This window comes from Rissa tridactyla, chromosome 5 (genome assembly GCF_028500815.1).
Source record: "Rissa tridactyla isolate bRisTri1 chromosome 5, bRisTri1.patW.cur.20221130, whole genome shotgun sequence".
Lineage (NCBI taxonomy): Eukaryota > Metazoa > Chordata > Aves > Charadriiformes > Laridae > Rissa > Rissa tridactyla.
The window spans coordinates 46,531,792-46,550,024 of record NC_071470.1 but is presented as its reverse complement, the minus strand read 5'-3'; the positions used below and the strand labels follow the sequence as shown (position 1 = coordinate 46,550,024).

Sequence of the window (18,233 nt, the reverse complement as noted above, 5' to 3'; positions counted from 1 at the left end):
TTCAGATTGTGTCTATAATTCAGTTAGGATGGGAACGTTGCTCAGAAAGTGGAGCTGAGGGTACCTGACATTCGGGTATTACAGAGTCTACACACTGCTTGCTCCCTGCCATGATGTGCTCACCAGGTCGTGTGCCCACTTACTTCTCATTTGCCAAACAGGTGACTTTCCTCACTCTTTATGTCATTGTATTATAGTCCAAACCCCAACAGAACTTCACAAAGAAGATGATAAGGATTACAGGACTTTGCAGAAAGCATCCATTGGTGTATTGCATTTAATCATTGGATCCATCTGAAAAATAAAAAGCATTCTTCAGGTGCTGCTGCTATTTTATCATGCTGCAGACTGAAGATCTGGCAGTGTATATTACAAGTGATAAGAAATAAGGCTGTAAGATCAAGAAGACTTGGGAAGGGTCATGATTTTCAGTGACTTGGTGGCAAAAAGAATGTGAGACAAATGTGAGACTATGGACTATAGTGAGAGGGTGAGAATTTGCTAACCTAAGACAATTTGGCGGTATAATTATGTCTGTCCATTTCCAAAATTTAGCCCAAATAGCTGATATAAGCAAGAAGTTCAACATGTACCTGTATTTCTATAACTGTGAGGTACAAGGAGCTCCAGAAAGAATTTTATGTATGAAATTTCCATCCCTCTATTTATAATGCAGTTAAAGTCTACAGCAATTGGAAGACCAACATCCTTTGCAACAAGGACACATACTTATCCCCAAAAACAAACCTTGCTTTTTCACAGTGAAAGCCTGCTGGTTTAAATGAAGCGATGGTAACCATTGACTAAATGTGTGTATATATACCCAAAATCTATGCCTTCACCTTCCTCCCATCCTACTCAGACCCTCTCTACAAATATTCCCTACTTCCTGCTGTTATGGTCTGAAGAACCCACGACAATTTATTGTCGTTTGGGCAATCATTCTATCACCTGATGACGAATCACCCAGGTGGGAAAGGGAATTGGAAAAAAACAAGGAAACCCAAGGGCTGAAATATAAACAGATTTCATAGAGTAAGGCTAAATAATTAACATCAATAGTACTAAAGAACCAATACTGATCCCAATAATAATATAAAATATATGAGGATTATCCTCAGACAATTCTATCAGCAGGAAGCTGTGCACTCCCAGCAGTGGACAGCAAATGTCAGACACTATGAGCACTATGGCTTTGGGAGGAAGGGAAGCCACAGGGGCCCAGCGCTGGGGCAAGATGTTCTCTGGATCACAGCTATCGAGGAAGAGAGAGAACTTCTCGGCAAACTTCCTGGTTTACATTGAATGTGACGTTCATGGTATGAAATAATCCCGTTGGCCAGTTTGGGTCGAGTGCCTGGGCCTCGTTTCTCCTCATTCCTGCATCTGGTGAGCACGAAAACACCATGAAATTGAAATCTGGGTATCACAGCTGGCTAGAAAGTAAATATTTTCACAAATTCGGATAGTAGAGTCTTCTAGAAATGCAGTTTCTCTTCCGCCGAGGGGGACGCCGCATCAACAGGGTGGCGGGAGGACCGGGGAGGGGGGAAGCAGGGGGGGGTCCGAAGCGGAACCCCCCCCGCTTCCCCCCTCCCCGGTCCTCCCGCCCCTGGCGACGCCGCTCGCCCAGTGCCCATGTGCGGGCGAGCGGCCGGGACATGCTCACTGGGCGGTCGCCGCGCCGCGCCGCGGTTACCGCACATGCTCACTGAGGGCGGAGGGCACCGTCGGAGGTAGGGGGATGGCTCCGTCGCCGGCGCGGGGGGGGGATTGGGGAACCGCGCTTTCTCCCGCCAGCCGGGTGGCGATATGGCGATAATCACGAGGGGAGAAGGGGGGTGTGGGGAGGGAGGCCGCGGCGGAGCGACTGGCCGTGAGCGCGGTGAGGGCCGTGGCGGTGACGGGGCTGCGTGTGCGGGGGCCGCCGAGGAGGAAGGGTCCGGACGCCGAGACCCCCGTTTCCGTCTTGTCGGCGACATCCCCCGCCCTGTCGGCGACATCCCGGTCCCCGTCAGCACCTCGGCCAGCGCCGGTGGCGGCGGGGCCGGGGCGGGCGGCGGCGGGGGCTGAGGGGAGCCCCTGAGGGGAGCGGCCCGTTGCGGCGGGGGCGGTGGCGGGCGGGGGGCTCCCCTCATCCCCTCCTCATCCCCTCGTCCGTCCCCTCATCCCGCTCTTCCCCCCGCCCCGGTGCCCTCGGCAGCACGGAGGCCGCTCTCTCCCCGGTGCTGGGGCCGGCGGGAGGGCGGGCCGGGCGGAGGGAGACGTGGAGGAGCGGGAGAGGGGTAGGGGGCGGTGGGGGCAGCTCTGCCGGCGTTACCGGCCCCGGTGGGTTTGAGGAAAGAGTGGCGGGGGGCGCAGCTCCCGGGAGGGGCTGAAGCATCGGGAGGTGACGGGGCGGTTGGAGGGAGGGAGGGAGGGAGAGGCAGCAGCTTCTCCCTGAAAAGAATTAAAAATAAATAAATCAGATAAAAAAATGGGAAGAACAGCTGGTGCCGAGGTTCGCGCTGGCCTCCAGAAGTGTCTGTGGGATGGGAGGCAAATGGAAGATGCCCAGGGTGTCGTGCAGGGGCAGGGGGGGTTGTCTCCAGCCGAGCGCGGGCTGGGCTCCCGGCCTGTGGGTACGCGCTCGTGCCCGTGAGAAGTTAAAATATTAAACTGAACATGCTGTAATAAAGCATGGTAGTACGGATTGTGTTTAGTCATCTTCACAAGGCCCTTTTGGTGCTGGCTTCACAGTGAGAATACTTTGTGCAAAATAGTGATTTATGTCTAAATTCTGTGGGTAAAATTAAATTGGCAAGGTTTTCTCTTAACTAGCCTTGAAATGATTGCTGGTTTATCTGTGCAAGGTCACAGAGGGCTTGCAGTTCTCTGCCTTGCTAGGTGACTGGTTGGTCACATTTAATCGTATTTAATGCAGTTGATACCTGACATCTTTAGTGAGGAATTCTGTTTCCAAGTTTCTGAGGATTTTGAGTTAGGTGGCCTTTGAAGGTCATCATGTTTTTTTCTTAAGCACACTGGAGCAAACTTGGACTTATTCCTCACTGTCATACTCTTAACTATGGGAAGCTACTTGAGTCTCAGAAAATTGCCTACGTTGGTTCCATGTCAGAGGTACCCCTCCGCAGACTCTCTCTCCCAAGGCAATGAAGATCAAACTTTTTTTTTTAAAAGCCAAAAGTGTTTGTTTACTGTTTGTAGGTATGTGTGCCCATTTGCCATATCTAACCCTACTAACATAAACCTCTTTCTTTTCTTTTGCTGCAGACCAAAGGTTTCCCTGAAGCTTAATCTTCAAGATGAAGTTCTTACTAGTGGTTTTCTTTTTCATCTTGTTCTCCATATGGGTTGAAGAAGCCTATTCCAAAGAGAAGTCTTCAAAGAAAGGGAAGGGGAAAAAGAAGCAATATCTGTGTCCATCGTATGTTCCTTGTTTCTTTTATGCTTTTATATGACGGCGATCCTGCCATATTTTAACAGTGGAAAATACATGGCAATTGAAGTAGAAGGTGATGCTTTCTGCTGAAAGAACAGGGTTTGGGGTGGGAATGGGAGGAAGAGGGTTTGACCAGCATTGTAGCTAAGTTCTGTAAATGCATGTGTTTCTTCTGCAGCAGGTCCACTGTTTTAATGAAGTGAAAAATCTAAGTGATAGCAAATAATTTCTTTCTTCGTGAGGGATTCCAACCTTGCTATTTATGGGGACATAGTAATGTAGTCCCGTAGTGCAATGCTGTCTAGTGTCATGTGCTGCAGGTGTACTGAGAAAAGCAAGGAGGATGCAAAACTGAAACTGAAATTTAGTTTCTGGTTAGCTTAGTTCTGTAAGAGAAGGCTTGTTGTGCACATATTCTTACTGCGTGTTGAGTAGAACTAAGGTCTTCAGCATCTTCCATCAATGATTTAGAGTACTATAACTTTTATGGAGGTGGATTGATTGTTGCTATAAAGCATGCCCTTATCAAACAATCTCTCTGTAAAAATACAGAAATTAACATCTGTGATTGCCCAGCTGAATAAACGTATTCTGGACACCTGTGATTACTTGGTGTTAAAAGTACTCTCTCTTTCTAATGCCTACCATGTTTTAAGTTGTGATCCAAAGGACAATGCAGAAGTTTCATTTGTGAGGGCCTTTTTTTTTCCATTTTCTTGGCCAGTCTTGCTCATCTTTTTGGTGTCATGGTGTAAATATCTGAGGAAAAGATTGATGGAATATAATAAGTTGCCAAAAAGCGCAGAAAAGCACTATGCCTGAAATGATAAAATTACTTGGGCAAATTTAAAACACCTTTCTTCTTTGACCATAAAAGAAGAAGACTGGAAGGTGAGACTGGCTATTTAATATCAGTAGATTTTTTTCCAAAGAAAAGAAAAAAATAAGTAGAATAACCAGAGAGAAGCAATGTATGATTAATTCTTTTGAAAGTTCACACTCTTCTTAAGTATTAACAGTGATGGTTATTTGTAACTCAACATTTTTAGAAAGTTTCTACATGTGGTGAGTGGTTTTGTCCTTTTTTTATATCAAACCTAAAAAATTAGATGTATTTTGGATTTGAACACATTAAGATACAAGTCTCAGATGTGATCATGACTGATCTGAAATTCCCCCTACCCATTCTATCCCCTTTGAATAGTTAAGTCGAGCTCTGTATGGAGCTTTTGGTGTGAGCTACCGCGAGGATTTGTAGCAAGGAGTGAAATGTCATAGTTCCCAGGACAAGCGTTAAGTACTGAAGTCCTCAGAAAGTGACTTACACAGCTGGGAACTAAATCCACATCTTCCGCGGTCTCAGCAAAGCAGACAGCATTTTCCCCCTGTTCTTGACTTGATCTTGATTAGAATTCAAAGCGTTGATGTAATTTTATCAAGATAAGCGGGGCTTTTGTTTGTTTTTCTCTTAAGCACAGTATTTCCTGGTACCGTCTTCTTCTTGATACCGGTTGATATTACAACCATTAAATATGATGCCATTTGTCAGCAATATACTTGAAAAGCATTGAAAAAATCATATAATTTTAGAAGTGATACTTTTACATTCCAGCCAGCTGAACCTTTCTGTGAAAATACTAGCAGAATCCAGTATTAGTCTGATGTATCACGTGTGCGGTGTTGCTAGCTAGAATTAATTGCTGTAGCACTAAGCCCTCTTGGATTTTCTGAATAATGACCACGTTGTCTGTATCTTACTTGACTGAAGTTCACAGCTTGAGAGGCAACCGCTTGTAATAGCGAGGTGGCAGGAACTCTGTTTTTGTGGCTGCTACCTAGAAGATCTCTCATGTGAATAAGCAAAGAAAGTCAGTTCTGTCTTGCAGAGAAATTACCTAATGCTCTCTTAACTCAGGCTACTGATGACAAACTTTCAATCATCAGCATGTTTTTTATAATCTTTTACAAAACTTCTTTACTTGAGTATACTCTGCATTATAAAAAAGGCTGTCTACTCTTAATAATTCTTTTCCTGTGGGGAAAAAAAACAATGTCAGGAATCTTTCCTCGGAAACAAACCAAAACACAATGGAGTGGAGTGGGAATTAAGTGACACCATAAGGGTTGACCAAAAATAGTCTCAAAGGAAGTGGTTGAATGAAAAATTTACTAGTAAGCACAAGAGAAATCTTTTAGAGGAATGCATTGTATCTTTTTTAAAGAAAATAAATATGATTTTGCATAATTTATAAAATTGAATGGTACAAAGTCCTAATGAAAACATGCATTTGTAAGTTAAAATCTTAATCTACCTTTAGTTTGCATTGGTTACTGGTGCAATAGTATGTAAAGCTTAACTGTAACAAATTATTGCCTTTTGTTTCCTTACAACATGTGAAAAGCTAAGTTTTACCTCCTCAAGAGAACAAAAAAACCACACTAGTAATTATATAAGGAATAGCCTTCTCCACAAACTTTATAATGAAATTCAAGTGTATGCAAATAATTTTACAGGAGAGAGTTATGCTGAATCTGATGTTACTGCTTCAGTTCCTTAGTTTGATGTTAAGAAATGGATGGTTGTAAGACTCGTTTGAGACTTTAGCATGAATTTGAGATTAGCATGAAAACTGAGTGTACTTGAATGTTTCCTTTTATGGCTCTCCAGAATACAAGCCTTTCGCCAAATGTGCCCCTCTGGCATTAAATTAACTACTATTAGGATAAAGTGAAAACAAGCTGATTAGAAACCCCATAAAAAGTTCATTATTGTCTCATAAACAGATATTTGCTTCCTTCAATTAGGAAAATTCTATTTTGTATCTTAGAGCGAAACCTCTTACTTGCGATTATTCATAAAGCTGTACTTCTCAGTACATTGTGTGATAGTGGCTTGATTGGCCATCTTGTTTTCATTTATTTCTGAAACTGTGTTTCCCAGCTTTTTTATCGAGGGGTTTAATGAAGCTGGTGCTTGATCACTTGCTTCTTACTTAATGCTTGCTCAGAACAGATGTAAGGTTTCACATCTTACATTTAGATCATTTTCCTTCTTACCTCAGGCTTTTCAAATGAAAGAGAGACTAATTATACTTTTGTCTGACTCCTGAATGTTCGTTGATTAACAAAGAAATTGATATATTAGGCCTAAAATCCTATAACAGGGAATATTGCAGCATAAATCTAAGAAGCTATCTTCCAGAAATGCAATAAAATACAAAGCTTCAGTGTAATAAACCATTTGCCTTTTGTCTCCATGGAAAATATTGGAAAAAAACCTCAAAACAAAACAGGTCCATGTCTTCAAGAAAAAAATAAGGATTTTGTGGATTACAGTCTTCTGTTTAAAAATCTTATTTTGAAGTTTGCTATACTGAATACGGATGATTTCGATATAGCTACTGATGGATTTAGTCACTTGATCTCTTTCTTGATCATAGACTACCTATCAGCCGTATTGCGTCTGTTACTTACTTCTTATTAACTTCTTCATAATTTCGCATAATACCTGTTTCTGATAAATATGTTGGACATATTTAGCTGTGACTTTTTCTGAGCACTGATGAAAAATGTTTTTCCTTTTGTTATGTCATAATAAATACTTCAGTTACTTTATGATGTGTGAGCTGCTGCGGTTATCCCCACAATCCTTAGTAGCCCGGAAGGTCTCTACTAAAAACTACTTGCAAGGCCTCTAGATAAATGAAATTATAAGGGAAGGGAAGTTTGGTTATGACAGTGTTATAGGAGGCACAGAGATATAAGAGTGTCAAATAGCAGCTAACAAAATCAGTAATGACCGTGCTCATAATCACAACTATCCCTGTTAATTATAGTTTTAGTATGGCTCAGCTGTTCACTTGCACAATGTTCATTTCTGAAGATCTCTCAGTGTCTCTAATGCTACAGCAATGCTAAGAGTGTAACTTCAATCCCTAAATCTCATTCTTTTGTCTGGATATCAAGACTGTGTCCTTAAAATAGCATCTCTCCACACCTTTATGCATTTTTCCACGTGGAGATTTATATCCATGTAGATGATTAACTAAATACGGTATGATATCTATAGAGACTTTTTTTACCCACAAAGCAGGAGTACAAATCATATTTTGGCTTGAATTCAATAAAGCATATCAGCTACTTCAGAAACTGTGAAAAGACCCTCTAAACCCTCCAGAAAACATGGCTTGTGCCATCTGCCAGGGCAGAAGCTTAGAAAGGTCACAGATGCCAAGGTTCAATAAACAGTTTATTTTAAAAAATAACAACAAAAGACAGTGGAACTAGGGAAAAAAGCCTTTGATGTGTTTAAAACATGGAGTTGTATGAGACCCTGTCCTAAAAGTTCTCTTGGTTAACTGTCAGTTTATGACACACTCTTCCCATAAAGTAGAAGTTCAAAGTGGTTCTTTTATCTTGTATCCTCTCCACCTTCCCATGGACAAGGACTTTTTTTAATTATATCAAGCATTTGGGTATACATGGCCTCTCTATCTGTAGTATGTGATCATCCCCAAAGTGTAAATGGTGGGAAAGCGCAATCATCTCTGTCTTGATTCCCATCTTGTAGAAGACCCTGTTGATAGTTTGTGAACATTTGTAGGTATGACGGGAGAGTTGATACAGTTTGTGAGTGAAGGTGGAATGAAGTCGAAAGAAAAGTCTGAATTTGGCTGTGGAGGCAGTTATGTCTCACAGTCATTCTGAAGATAAGTACATTGCAGAGCCCAGATCTGGTTCCTGTAAAAATTCTGTTGCCCTATAGTGACAGCAGTTGGTCAACGGTTTAATTATTCTTTAGTATGCAAGTCCCATGGAAAGCCGTGATCCCAAACAGACAGGGCCACGTTCTGGGAGGTTTGGGAATTTTTTTCAGAGTGGATAAATGTGCTGGGGAGTAAAAGATAAAGCTATATAAGCAAAACCTAAGTTCTCTTGTAAAACAGCAATTAAGTGTGGTAGGTTGGTTTTTGTTCAGTAATTCTCCCTCTCAGTGAGCAGTGTCTACTCCTTTCTGAACACTGTAGTGATGAGATGCTGCAATTGTGCGGTAGCTACGGACTTTGTATTTCATATACAACCTCCAGACTGAGAAAATACTTGGAACTGCTGGTTAAATTATGCCCCCTAAACCTAAGTGCAAAGAAAACCATAGGACTAAATTCAATAGGAAATGAAAGATGGGTTATTTCACCTCCACAATTCAGGGTTCACAATTCGAGGTGCCCAGTCTGGCTTTCTGTTTCAAATTGCACTATGAAGGAAACTTTCCGTCTGTTCACCATGCTGGATTACCTCCGAATTTAGCTACCAAAGTTACATCTAATTTTAGATGTTTAGCTGTCAACTGCATTTCTGAGGGCACATAAACAGTTATTCAGAGTTCCATAGTTTTCATGTAATTGGAGTGGTATCACTTTGCATTGGAGGCATCGTAATTATTCTCCCTGATAATAGAGATGCCACCTGGTACAGTTTGGAAATGTAGCTATTAAGCATACTAGAGATCACAGAGAGAACTCAGAAGAATTATATAGTATCTCTTTGATTTGTGTTAACTTGTTTTTATGCTTTGATTTATTGCACTCGGAAAACCAAATGCCTGCAAATCAGAACACTGATTGTTTATATCAGGGAAATATTACTTACAATATACGGTGAGATGACAGATAATTGTGTTTCCCAAAATTTACTTTTATCATTCTCAGATATATACTGCCATGTTATATGACAAAAAATGTCAGTTCCCATCACATAGATTAGATAAACTGCACTAAAATCTGTTGTTTCAGCATTATATAGGAATTTTCGTTGGAGATAACTGAACAGTGGGAGTTGGAATATATGTTTTTATCTGTCAGACAGTGACCTAGAACTATGCAAAGGCAAAGCTTGATGCTAGATTATCCAAGCTACAAGCTCTAAACAAACACCAACAACAGAATATGCGTGCTGCGTGACTGTCTGCACTGCAGTGTACTATAAGATGGCGTTTGAATTAACTTCCCTGTGACATGCTTTTTTTTTTGTTTTCCTGATTGTCATGCCATCAGTAAAAAAAATATTCATGTTCACTTCTAAAACAAGAGATACTTCAGAATAATGGGATATGAAGAATAGGGATCTGGGGAGTAGGTGAATTAAAACAACAGAAAAGTTTTCCCTTCGCACTGGCAGTGAATGTGGTTTATATTCCTTTCCCCAGTCATCCTCGTGTAGCGCTGCCTGTGATAAGGACTCCTTGTAACTTCAATGAACACTGAGAGACTAAATGTCATGATAACCCAGAAAGTGATATAATGTCTTCTGACACATTTGCTTAACACAAATGTAAGGAAGCTGTACAAATTTTAAACCAAGTGCAATATATGCTTCCTTTTGCCATGCATATCTGCTTATCTACACTTCTGGATTTTGATTAACAAATTATGAAAATAATTATATTTTGCCATCAATTTAAAATGTTAACCACATTCTTCAAAGGCCATGATAAAATGTGTACAGCTGCAGTGGAAGAGGAGATGGACACCATACTGCATATCTTGTGAAATACGGTGCTTAAAGTCATGCTTTTATTCATCAGTGATGTGAGAAGTCACCTCCCAAAGACCAGAGAGGCCAGACATATCCCACAGAAATGTCATGCTGAAAGACTAACTGTACTTTGTTTTCTTTCTAGCTTTTGAGAGCACTGTTCGTAGAAGTGAGAACGCTTTTGAGAATACTGTTTGTTTTCTCTTTTTTTTCTTTTCAGAAAAACTTTGGGTTTGGGTTTTTTGTGTTGTTTTTTTTTTTTTCAAAATTGTTATTTAGGCAAAATTGCTGTTAAGGTAATTCCTAGCTTTACTATTACTTGCTTTTAAATTCTCTTTATAGCAACTGTGAGACTTCGGTGGCTTTATCCTTTGGTATTCACCATATCTTTGTTAGAACTCATCAATTACTGTGAAGAATGCTACTGCATTTTCGTTTCTTAATGCTTTCCAGCAGCTCTGGATACATGCAATGCAAGTTGAAATAAATGTATTAAAATTACAATGCATGCTGCAACTGGTGGAAATCTCAGGGAAATCTCAGGCTAGGGATAGCTTTTCACAAATGTGAAAATTATAGGTTGAATAAGAAAAAGTGGTAAGTAACTTCTCGATTGGTGTGAGTGTTCTTATACAGGAATCAGACAGCCGTTAGCAAATTGAAGTGCTGCTTCTTTTAGGAAGGGAGATCTCAGCTCAAATTCTTTTTGTCTTATGGAGTCTGCACAATGGCCTATCATTAATTCATTCCAGAATGGCCAATTATGCAGGGGTGGTAGTGGCTTTAGGTAAATATCTTCATGGCATCAATAGTCCCAGGCTGTTTCTCCAAGCTCTTAACCCATCCCGTTCACTGTTGTGTTAAGTCATTCTGCTCAGCTGTCACTCTGAAAGTGGCGTAACCTCTTAACTCACCAAAAGCTACACATATGATTTATTGATTTGCAAGTGATGTTTAGGTATTTTGATCAGCAAAGCTTTCTGAAGGAAATCCAGTCCTTGTGACAATGTTTAGTCCCATGAGTGCTATTCAGTTCAGTGTTGGTAGTTCGATGACAGCATGCTGTAAAAGACCACAGTGAAAATACAACTGTTACTCAGCAGAGCTTTTTTTTCCAGTAGCTATTCCAATCATTTCCTTCAAAGTCATCTTTAAAAAATAGCAATTACTGAATCTTTGTGCTTCTTCTCCCAACTCAAAACAGCCAATGCTGTTGTATTTCCCTTGGATTTTATGTAAATGAGGATAAATGTGTGTGCATGACACTTGTATAGGTTCAGAAGACTACCCAACAACTTATAGAAGATGTGATTGTGATGTTCTTTACCAGAAGGCAATGCTGCCCCCGCTTCTTCATCCCATCACTGTCTTCCCCGTGCAGTGAACCTCCTTTGCTGAATTTGTGGATGACTTCTGAACAAACAGCCCAAACAGATATAATTTGTATTAACATACTCCTGCAGTGCAGCTCAGATTCCTCCTACTTGAAGAAACAAATCAACCCGGCAGCTGTATTTGGCTTTTTTTTGCTGTTTGACGTTCACTCATTTAATTTCTCAGACTTTTTTCCTCTTTTCCTCATTGTGTTTTACAAGCATTATGTGTATGTGTCCATGTTATCCTGTGTGGTTCAGATTACCATCATCACTATTTAATGAACTTCTTTGTATAATCCATAGCAGAAATTTTTTTAAAAAATAGGATTTAAACTTGCTCATCGGTTATTGTTTGGTTTTGTTTTGGTTTTTCATTAATTCTGGGCATATGTGATTTGGAAAGAAACCCTAATGGTTGTGTTAAGGCAACCCTCCTTTTATAAATATAATTTCTGTAGGCATCTGATCTAGATGTTTTACATGTTAAGATGTGCGACTTGCAAGGAAGCAATGCCACGAACCTTTTTGTATCAGATATAGTACAGTGTACAGAGTGTTTTTCTGCCTTTTTAATAGTTAAATGAACATTCTTTCCTGTCTTGTTCCTGCTACAAAACGGAAAATAGTCTTAACATTTAACTTTATGTGTTCCAATTGTCCAATTAGGGGTAACTGCAAAAAAGCATACAAAGCCAGTTTATGATATTTCTGTAGCAACCTGTTCACTGGTAAAGGTCGTCACTGAAAACTAAACACAAATCTCAGAATTACAGAAATGAATTAGTTCTTTTGCATAATGATCCAAATCCAAGTCAAATATAAAAGCTCTAAACACAACCCTGGGAGAATTGTTTGAAGGTGAATTTACCAATTACTGGAAGGAACACCTATTTAATCGCTTTAAGATTAAAATAGTAGGAGTTTATATTACAGTATGTCCTACACAGGACATACTAGGAATAGATTTTTACATTTACACAGAATTTACACAGAATAAGGACAGACTACATGTTACTAAAAGTAAAAAATTCCTTGTTTTATTAGTGGACCATTTATCTCTATATAAGGTCTAATAGAACAAGTAGTTCACCTATGCAGTTGCTAAATGTCGCAGAGGTTTTAGTGTGTTTTGCAAGAGATGGGTGGGGAATTATATACTGTAGCTGCTTCACAATTTTTTCTCATCCTGTATGTTATAGATTAAGCTATAGTCATTGGTACACCCTTTTTTTTGGTAGCTACATCTTTGGGTAGCCTTCAGAATTCATACTAATCCTGATAATGACTGGTGAATAGTATGAGATTTCAAGGAGGGCTGAATGGTTATCTGCTGCCGTAACTGAGTTTAGACAGACTTTTCTCCCTCGTGTATAAAGTCAAACAAATACAAGCAAATGGTTAAATAGATATCCAGCTTCAGGTTTCAGAAACATCCTGAATACAACAGGGAAAACAGAAATCTGATTATTTTGTTTCTGACGGATAAAATGCTCAAAGGGTATCAAGGAGACTATGATGGACTAAAATGCAGTTATGTTATCATAAATGGTTGACATGTTGTTAATAATAGGGGACTGCTTCTTAGCTTTATTTATAAGCATTTTAGCTGTGAAATGTTAACTGAAGAGATGAAATCTCATTGTGAAGGCGTAATAAGTGCTACCAAGTCAGCAGATCTTGTTCAGTTGCTCCTGTTGTTTCCCCTATGGTTTGAGTTAAAACAGTTGATTTTAAAGGTGGGGCTATTCATAAAAGCTTTTGCAAGCTTTTTCTGCTCTCATCTCCAGTTTTCAATCAAATAGCGATATCATACAATGGTGACAGTTGTTTATTAATTAATTAATTTCCCAGTAGTCAATAAGGAAGATGCTGAACAGGAGCCACTATAATTGAATGTCTTGAAATCAGGAGGTCTGATGTATTCATACAAATTTTTTTTTTTTTTAAACTGGCCAAAAGCCTTTTGGAGAGTTAATATTTTCTTCAATAAATGTTTGAATAACGCAGAAGTCCCAGAGGACATGAAGGAAACTGACGGATGAGAAGAAAAGTAGCAGCGAACAGAGATGTTATAAAGAATAGCCCATAGGTCTGTCAAGCTGACTTTGACATGGGAAAGAATAATGAAAAAAAGAAATCAAGCAGGGCAGCTGATACTGATTATTGAAAACATGTAGGAAATAAATTGGATCATTTCTTAAAATATGTTCATACAATTGTTTGCTAGAGTTAGTAGTCTCGATGCATATGAGTTATGCCTCTGTAGGGTGTTTGTCTTTTGCATGGCATCTCAGTTACTAAATTATAAAGACAGAAAGTCAGCAGAGTAGTCATCATAAAATGGATGGAAAAGTGATTACAAGACAGGATTCAAAACTGGAAAACATCACTGGACAGGTTCTACAGGCAACATATAAATTCATTTACATGACATTATCAGCCTGCTAAGTGCTTAAAGTACATGGGGTGGGGAGCGATGCACCCTTATTGCTTTTTATTACACTCAATTATCATGTTACTCTCGTAGCTACATTTACCTGTCACAGGTTCTTTTTAATTTTAGCAATGGTTTTAATTTAACACCCAGCGCAATAACGACAAGGTAAATGGAGATGTTTAAATCCCCCCTGCAAAACCAGAGGAGAGTCTGAGGCCTCGTTTTCTGTAACAAAGCTTTTATTAGCACTTGACAATGAGATTATGCAATGGCTCCGGCTCTCCCTGGAATAGCTGGCACTGGCATGTGAGAGCAGGAGACTGCCAAAAGCCTCTGCAGGCTTTGGCACCTTCGAAGTGCCTGTCAGTTTACTTTTGTTCCTAATCTGACAGTCCCTAAAAATAGCTCAGGTGGCTGCTTTTTACTAAGGAAGAAGTCATGTCCCTCTGGATATTTGTATTAGGAGGCAAGGGAACAATTAGTGAATTGGGGTGTATTTACTGACAAGTTTACAGTCTAAGAGTATGTAGGAGAGCTTTCATGTTTGTTACAGTTTCTTGAAAAATACTGAAGCATCACAAGGAAAGGAAGACTACAGAGTGTCGAACCTGAAAATACTGAACATATTTTGCTTGTGAAATGACATTTATGACATGCATCTAAAAGGACTTAAGTTTAAGCACACAGTTGTTTCTGTCTTAATAGTAACAAGTGCACCTTTTCTTTACAGCCAGCAATCAGCTGAAGACCTTGCAAGAGTACCCGCTAATTCTACCAGCAATATCTTGAATAGGCTATTGCTCAGTTATGATCCCAGGATAAGGCCTAATTTCAAAGGTTTGTTAGATATTTCAGCCTTTTTTTTTAATCTTTGGAATTTTACTTTTGCTCTTTTCACACATAGAAAATTTATATAGAGATAATACTCACAACCTAGTTTTTTGTTTTGTTTTGTTTTGTTTTGTTTTTAAATGGAAATTTCCCTAGATAGTGTGAAACTGCAGAAGATATTTATCCTTTTGAGCTGACAGGTAATATGTTAGGATTTAATGATCATAATAGTATGTGATGCTTTATTATTATTACGATGATTGTTATTATCATTATTATTGTTTTTATTTTATAAAAGTTTTTTTTAAAAGCAGAATTAGATTTTATAGGACAAGTTTTTAAAATGTCTTTTTATCCCTACATTTCAGTTAGACTTTAGTAGAATCTCCCCTTTACAGTATTTTAAACACCAAAATTCACTATAGAGATCCTTTAAGATGACTTTGTAGAACTTGAGATCAGCAGCATCACGATTTGGAAACCCTTTAAAGATATGTTAGTAATACAGTTTACACACTTTGGGATTTCAAATGGGTAATGGATTTAAATGCATTCTCTGACTTTAAAACATCTCCCTGACAGTCAGATGTTGTAGGAATATTCCATGTCGGCAAATGTGATTTCCTTACATAGGCAGAAAACGTTGGAATACATATTCTCTGCAAAACCTCTAACGCATACAGATGTATGTTTCACTTTCTAGGAATTAGATTACTTCCCTGCTGGAAAAAGACATAGGCAATTTTATTACGTTACAGACACTGCAGTTTACATAAGTCAGTTCTTTTTAAAACTTTTTTTTGATGATGAGAGATTAAGAGAGATTTTAACATGCATATCAATAGGATGATAAATTTGAAAATCTATACTCTTTATCATATTTTTGAAGAGACCATTTTCAGATGTTTTTCAGATTTAAGTAAATTTTATAAATGTATTTAACTCAGTTCTCAGCAAGTGCCCTGCTTTTTTCTTATTCTCTGTAGATTGTTATTTAAATGTTTTCAGCACTAAGCCTTTTCACAAAGAATAAATGTCCAGCCTCCCTTCTACCTGTTCTTCAGCACGATAAATCAGCAAGCATATTGCAGATTTCTTTATATTTTTATAACCCTGCTGGCAGTCTGGTAAGAATCAAGATGGAAGGAAAAGGGAGGACATGCAATGTTAACTCGTAGGGAAGTGGAAGAAAAAGAACATTTTCTGACAAGTGGTTTGCCCATGTTAAAACGTTCCTCACACATGAGTGATTTTCTTGGATGGCACTTCCTATTCAAATCTGGAAGAGATAGTGCACTCTTGGCTACTAGTGGTGTGCTGGGTGCTCTGTCACACGCGTCAGGTGCTAAACAAAGTATTATGCTTATTGCATAACCAAAAGCACCACGTTTAACTGGTCTGATAAAAAACCAAAAACAAACAAACAAACAAACCAAAAAACCAAACAAAAAACTTGTTCAACTGAAAAAAGTGAAATTTTATCTTGGTAATTTCCTGGGGAACCAAGAGAATGAGTCTGAATTTCTGCATTAAATGTACACTGGAGTATTGTATGCAGACAAGCAAACAATTAGGTGAGGCATATATTACTTTCTGTTTGCTTACTTTGTCAAAATAGTCTTTATATGTTGTTATGTCTCTTATTGCTGAAAAGAAGAATTCCACTGAAATAATGAAAAAGGAAGAATTCCACTGAATTAAGTACTTGTAACAGTTTAAAGGAGACCAGAAACAAGCATCTTGTGTACACACTGACACTCTCAACATAGAGGTGCTAAATAAAACCAGTGGACCATAATTAGTTCTCACAAACATCAGTCCACTTCTCCCTGCTTCGTGATAACTCTCTGTTAACACCAGATTAAATGACTGCCAATCAGTTCCCGCAGGGTGACAGAGGGCAGATGTAGCAGCTGTCGCACCGTCCCTCTTCAACTACAGGAATCCTGGCTGTGGAAAAGAGGAAAAAATCCAGTCCGTCTTAATATCTTCACAGCTGCTGCTTCTAGAAATTTTTCTTGGCAAATTGGTAACCCCCGTAAAACAGAGCAGCTTTCTCTTGCACCAAGGCTGGGTAGCTGTGAAAGCTGCACGCAACAGTTTTTATCTGCCCGTAGTCATGCTTCACAATTACGTGCTTGACTTGCACAAAGAAGTATCCTCTTGCAACATAAGTAAATGTGTCATCATAAATCGTAAGCATGTAATTTGAAGTGTTCAGGGCCAGGCTGGATGGGGCTTTGAGCAGCCTGGTCTAGTGGGAGGTGTCCGTGCCCATGGCAGGGGGTTGAAACTAGAGGATCTTCAAGGTCCCTTCCAACCCGAACCATTCTATGATTGTATGATTCCATGATAATTTGGGATGGTAGATCATCATTATGACCTTGACAGTTAGAAGTGTCCGCTGCTAGAAATGTGAATTGCTTCTATCCATTACACTGTGTGCAAAAGAAATACTGGGTTGTGCATTCTGTGGTAACAGAACATCATGGAATTTGAAAATTATACAAATTTATGATCTGTGAAATGCTTTAAGCTTAGCACTCTAGGCTAAGGATTTTTTTTTCTGTTTTCTTATCACTAGGTTGAAAAGAGGTTTTGTGATTTCTGTTGGCTTTCAATGGAAATAGATTAAACCACAGCTTTTGAAAACTGTATATATTAACTTGAAAAGATAAAGTTGTTTGACCCTGTAAAAAAACATTTCACATTGTGATATTGGTGTAAAGGAACTTTAAATGAAAGATAACATACCTTTACTGGATTGTGCAGTTCACTAGAAATCTTTTTTTTTTTTTTTAAGGAATTCCAGTCGATGTTGCAGTCAACATCTTCATTAACAGCTTTGGGTCAATTCAAGAGACAACTATGGTAAGACTGGAATGAAATTCATACCGCGCACATGAAAATTTTCTTATTAAATTAAATTTCAGGCTGAGGATTATGAACTATAAAGTAGAAATAGTTGTTACGATTGTAGACACTGAGAACTGAGTTAATGGAGTTAGTGATAGACTGACTGTGCTTTATGTCATGAACCTATTAATCTGTTTCACTCTGTATTTGTCCACACATTGTCATAGAGTTTAAAATTTGATGTACATGAAAAGAAATTCATCGTTTCTAAGATCCAGAAAGTACACTTATTTCCCTAAGTTTAGTTCAGAGGAATTAAGTAATTTTCCTCAGAGTTAATCTATAGGTTGGTTTGTGTATTACTGAAGAAAATACTAGAACTTTATATGAAAGAAAAACATACATGCATAAGGCTGAAGCATACAGGTTCTCTGTTTTATATAGTTCTGAGGAAAGGAGTAAATGGTGGATGAAGTGGAGGAATAGAAGGAGAAGGATTAAAGGAGATCATCACTGACCCTACTCTTACTCCTATTTATTATTTACTGTGTGAGATAAACTGCGGAGTGAAGTTTCTAAAAATGTTTCCAAGTCAGTCAGAAAATTTCAACGTCAATAACAGCAACAAATAATCCTCATTAGAAATTTGGCTTTTTTGTTTCTGTAGGAATCAATTTCAAAATAAAAAGTAATTTCAGCAAAGCTGTTCCAAACATTTAGGGACTTGAAGATCTTTTTTGCAATGGCATTTCTGATG

The 18,233-nt window shown here is 38.9% G+C and overlaps 1 protein-coding gene across 2 annotated transcripts in view; it reads left to right on the top strand.

Annotated features, from left to right (window-relative positions):
* The first annotated feature begins 1,645 nt into the window (after positions 1–1,645).
* GLRB (glycine receptor beta) overlaps positions 1,646–18,233 on the top strand; it is a 54,932-nt gene continuing 38,344 nt past the window's right edge. For both annotated transcript variants that reach the window (XM_054202898.1, XM_054202897.1), the window contains exons 1-4: positions 1,646–1,736; positions 3,274–3,427; positions 14,520–14,626; positions 17,424–17,491. In XM_054202898.1, coding sequence (XP_054058873.1) covers positions 3,306–3,427; positions 14,520–14,626; positions 17,424–17,491 — 297 coding nt within the window. In that variant the 5' untranslated portion in view covers positions 1,646–1,736; positions 3,274–3,305. The remainder of the gene's footprint in view (positions 1,737–3,273; positions 3,428–14,519; positions 14,627–17,423; positions 17,492–18,233) is intronic.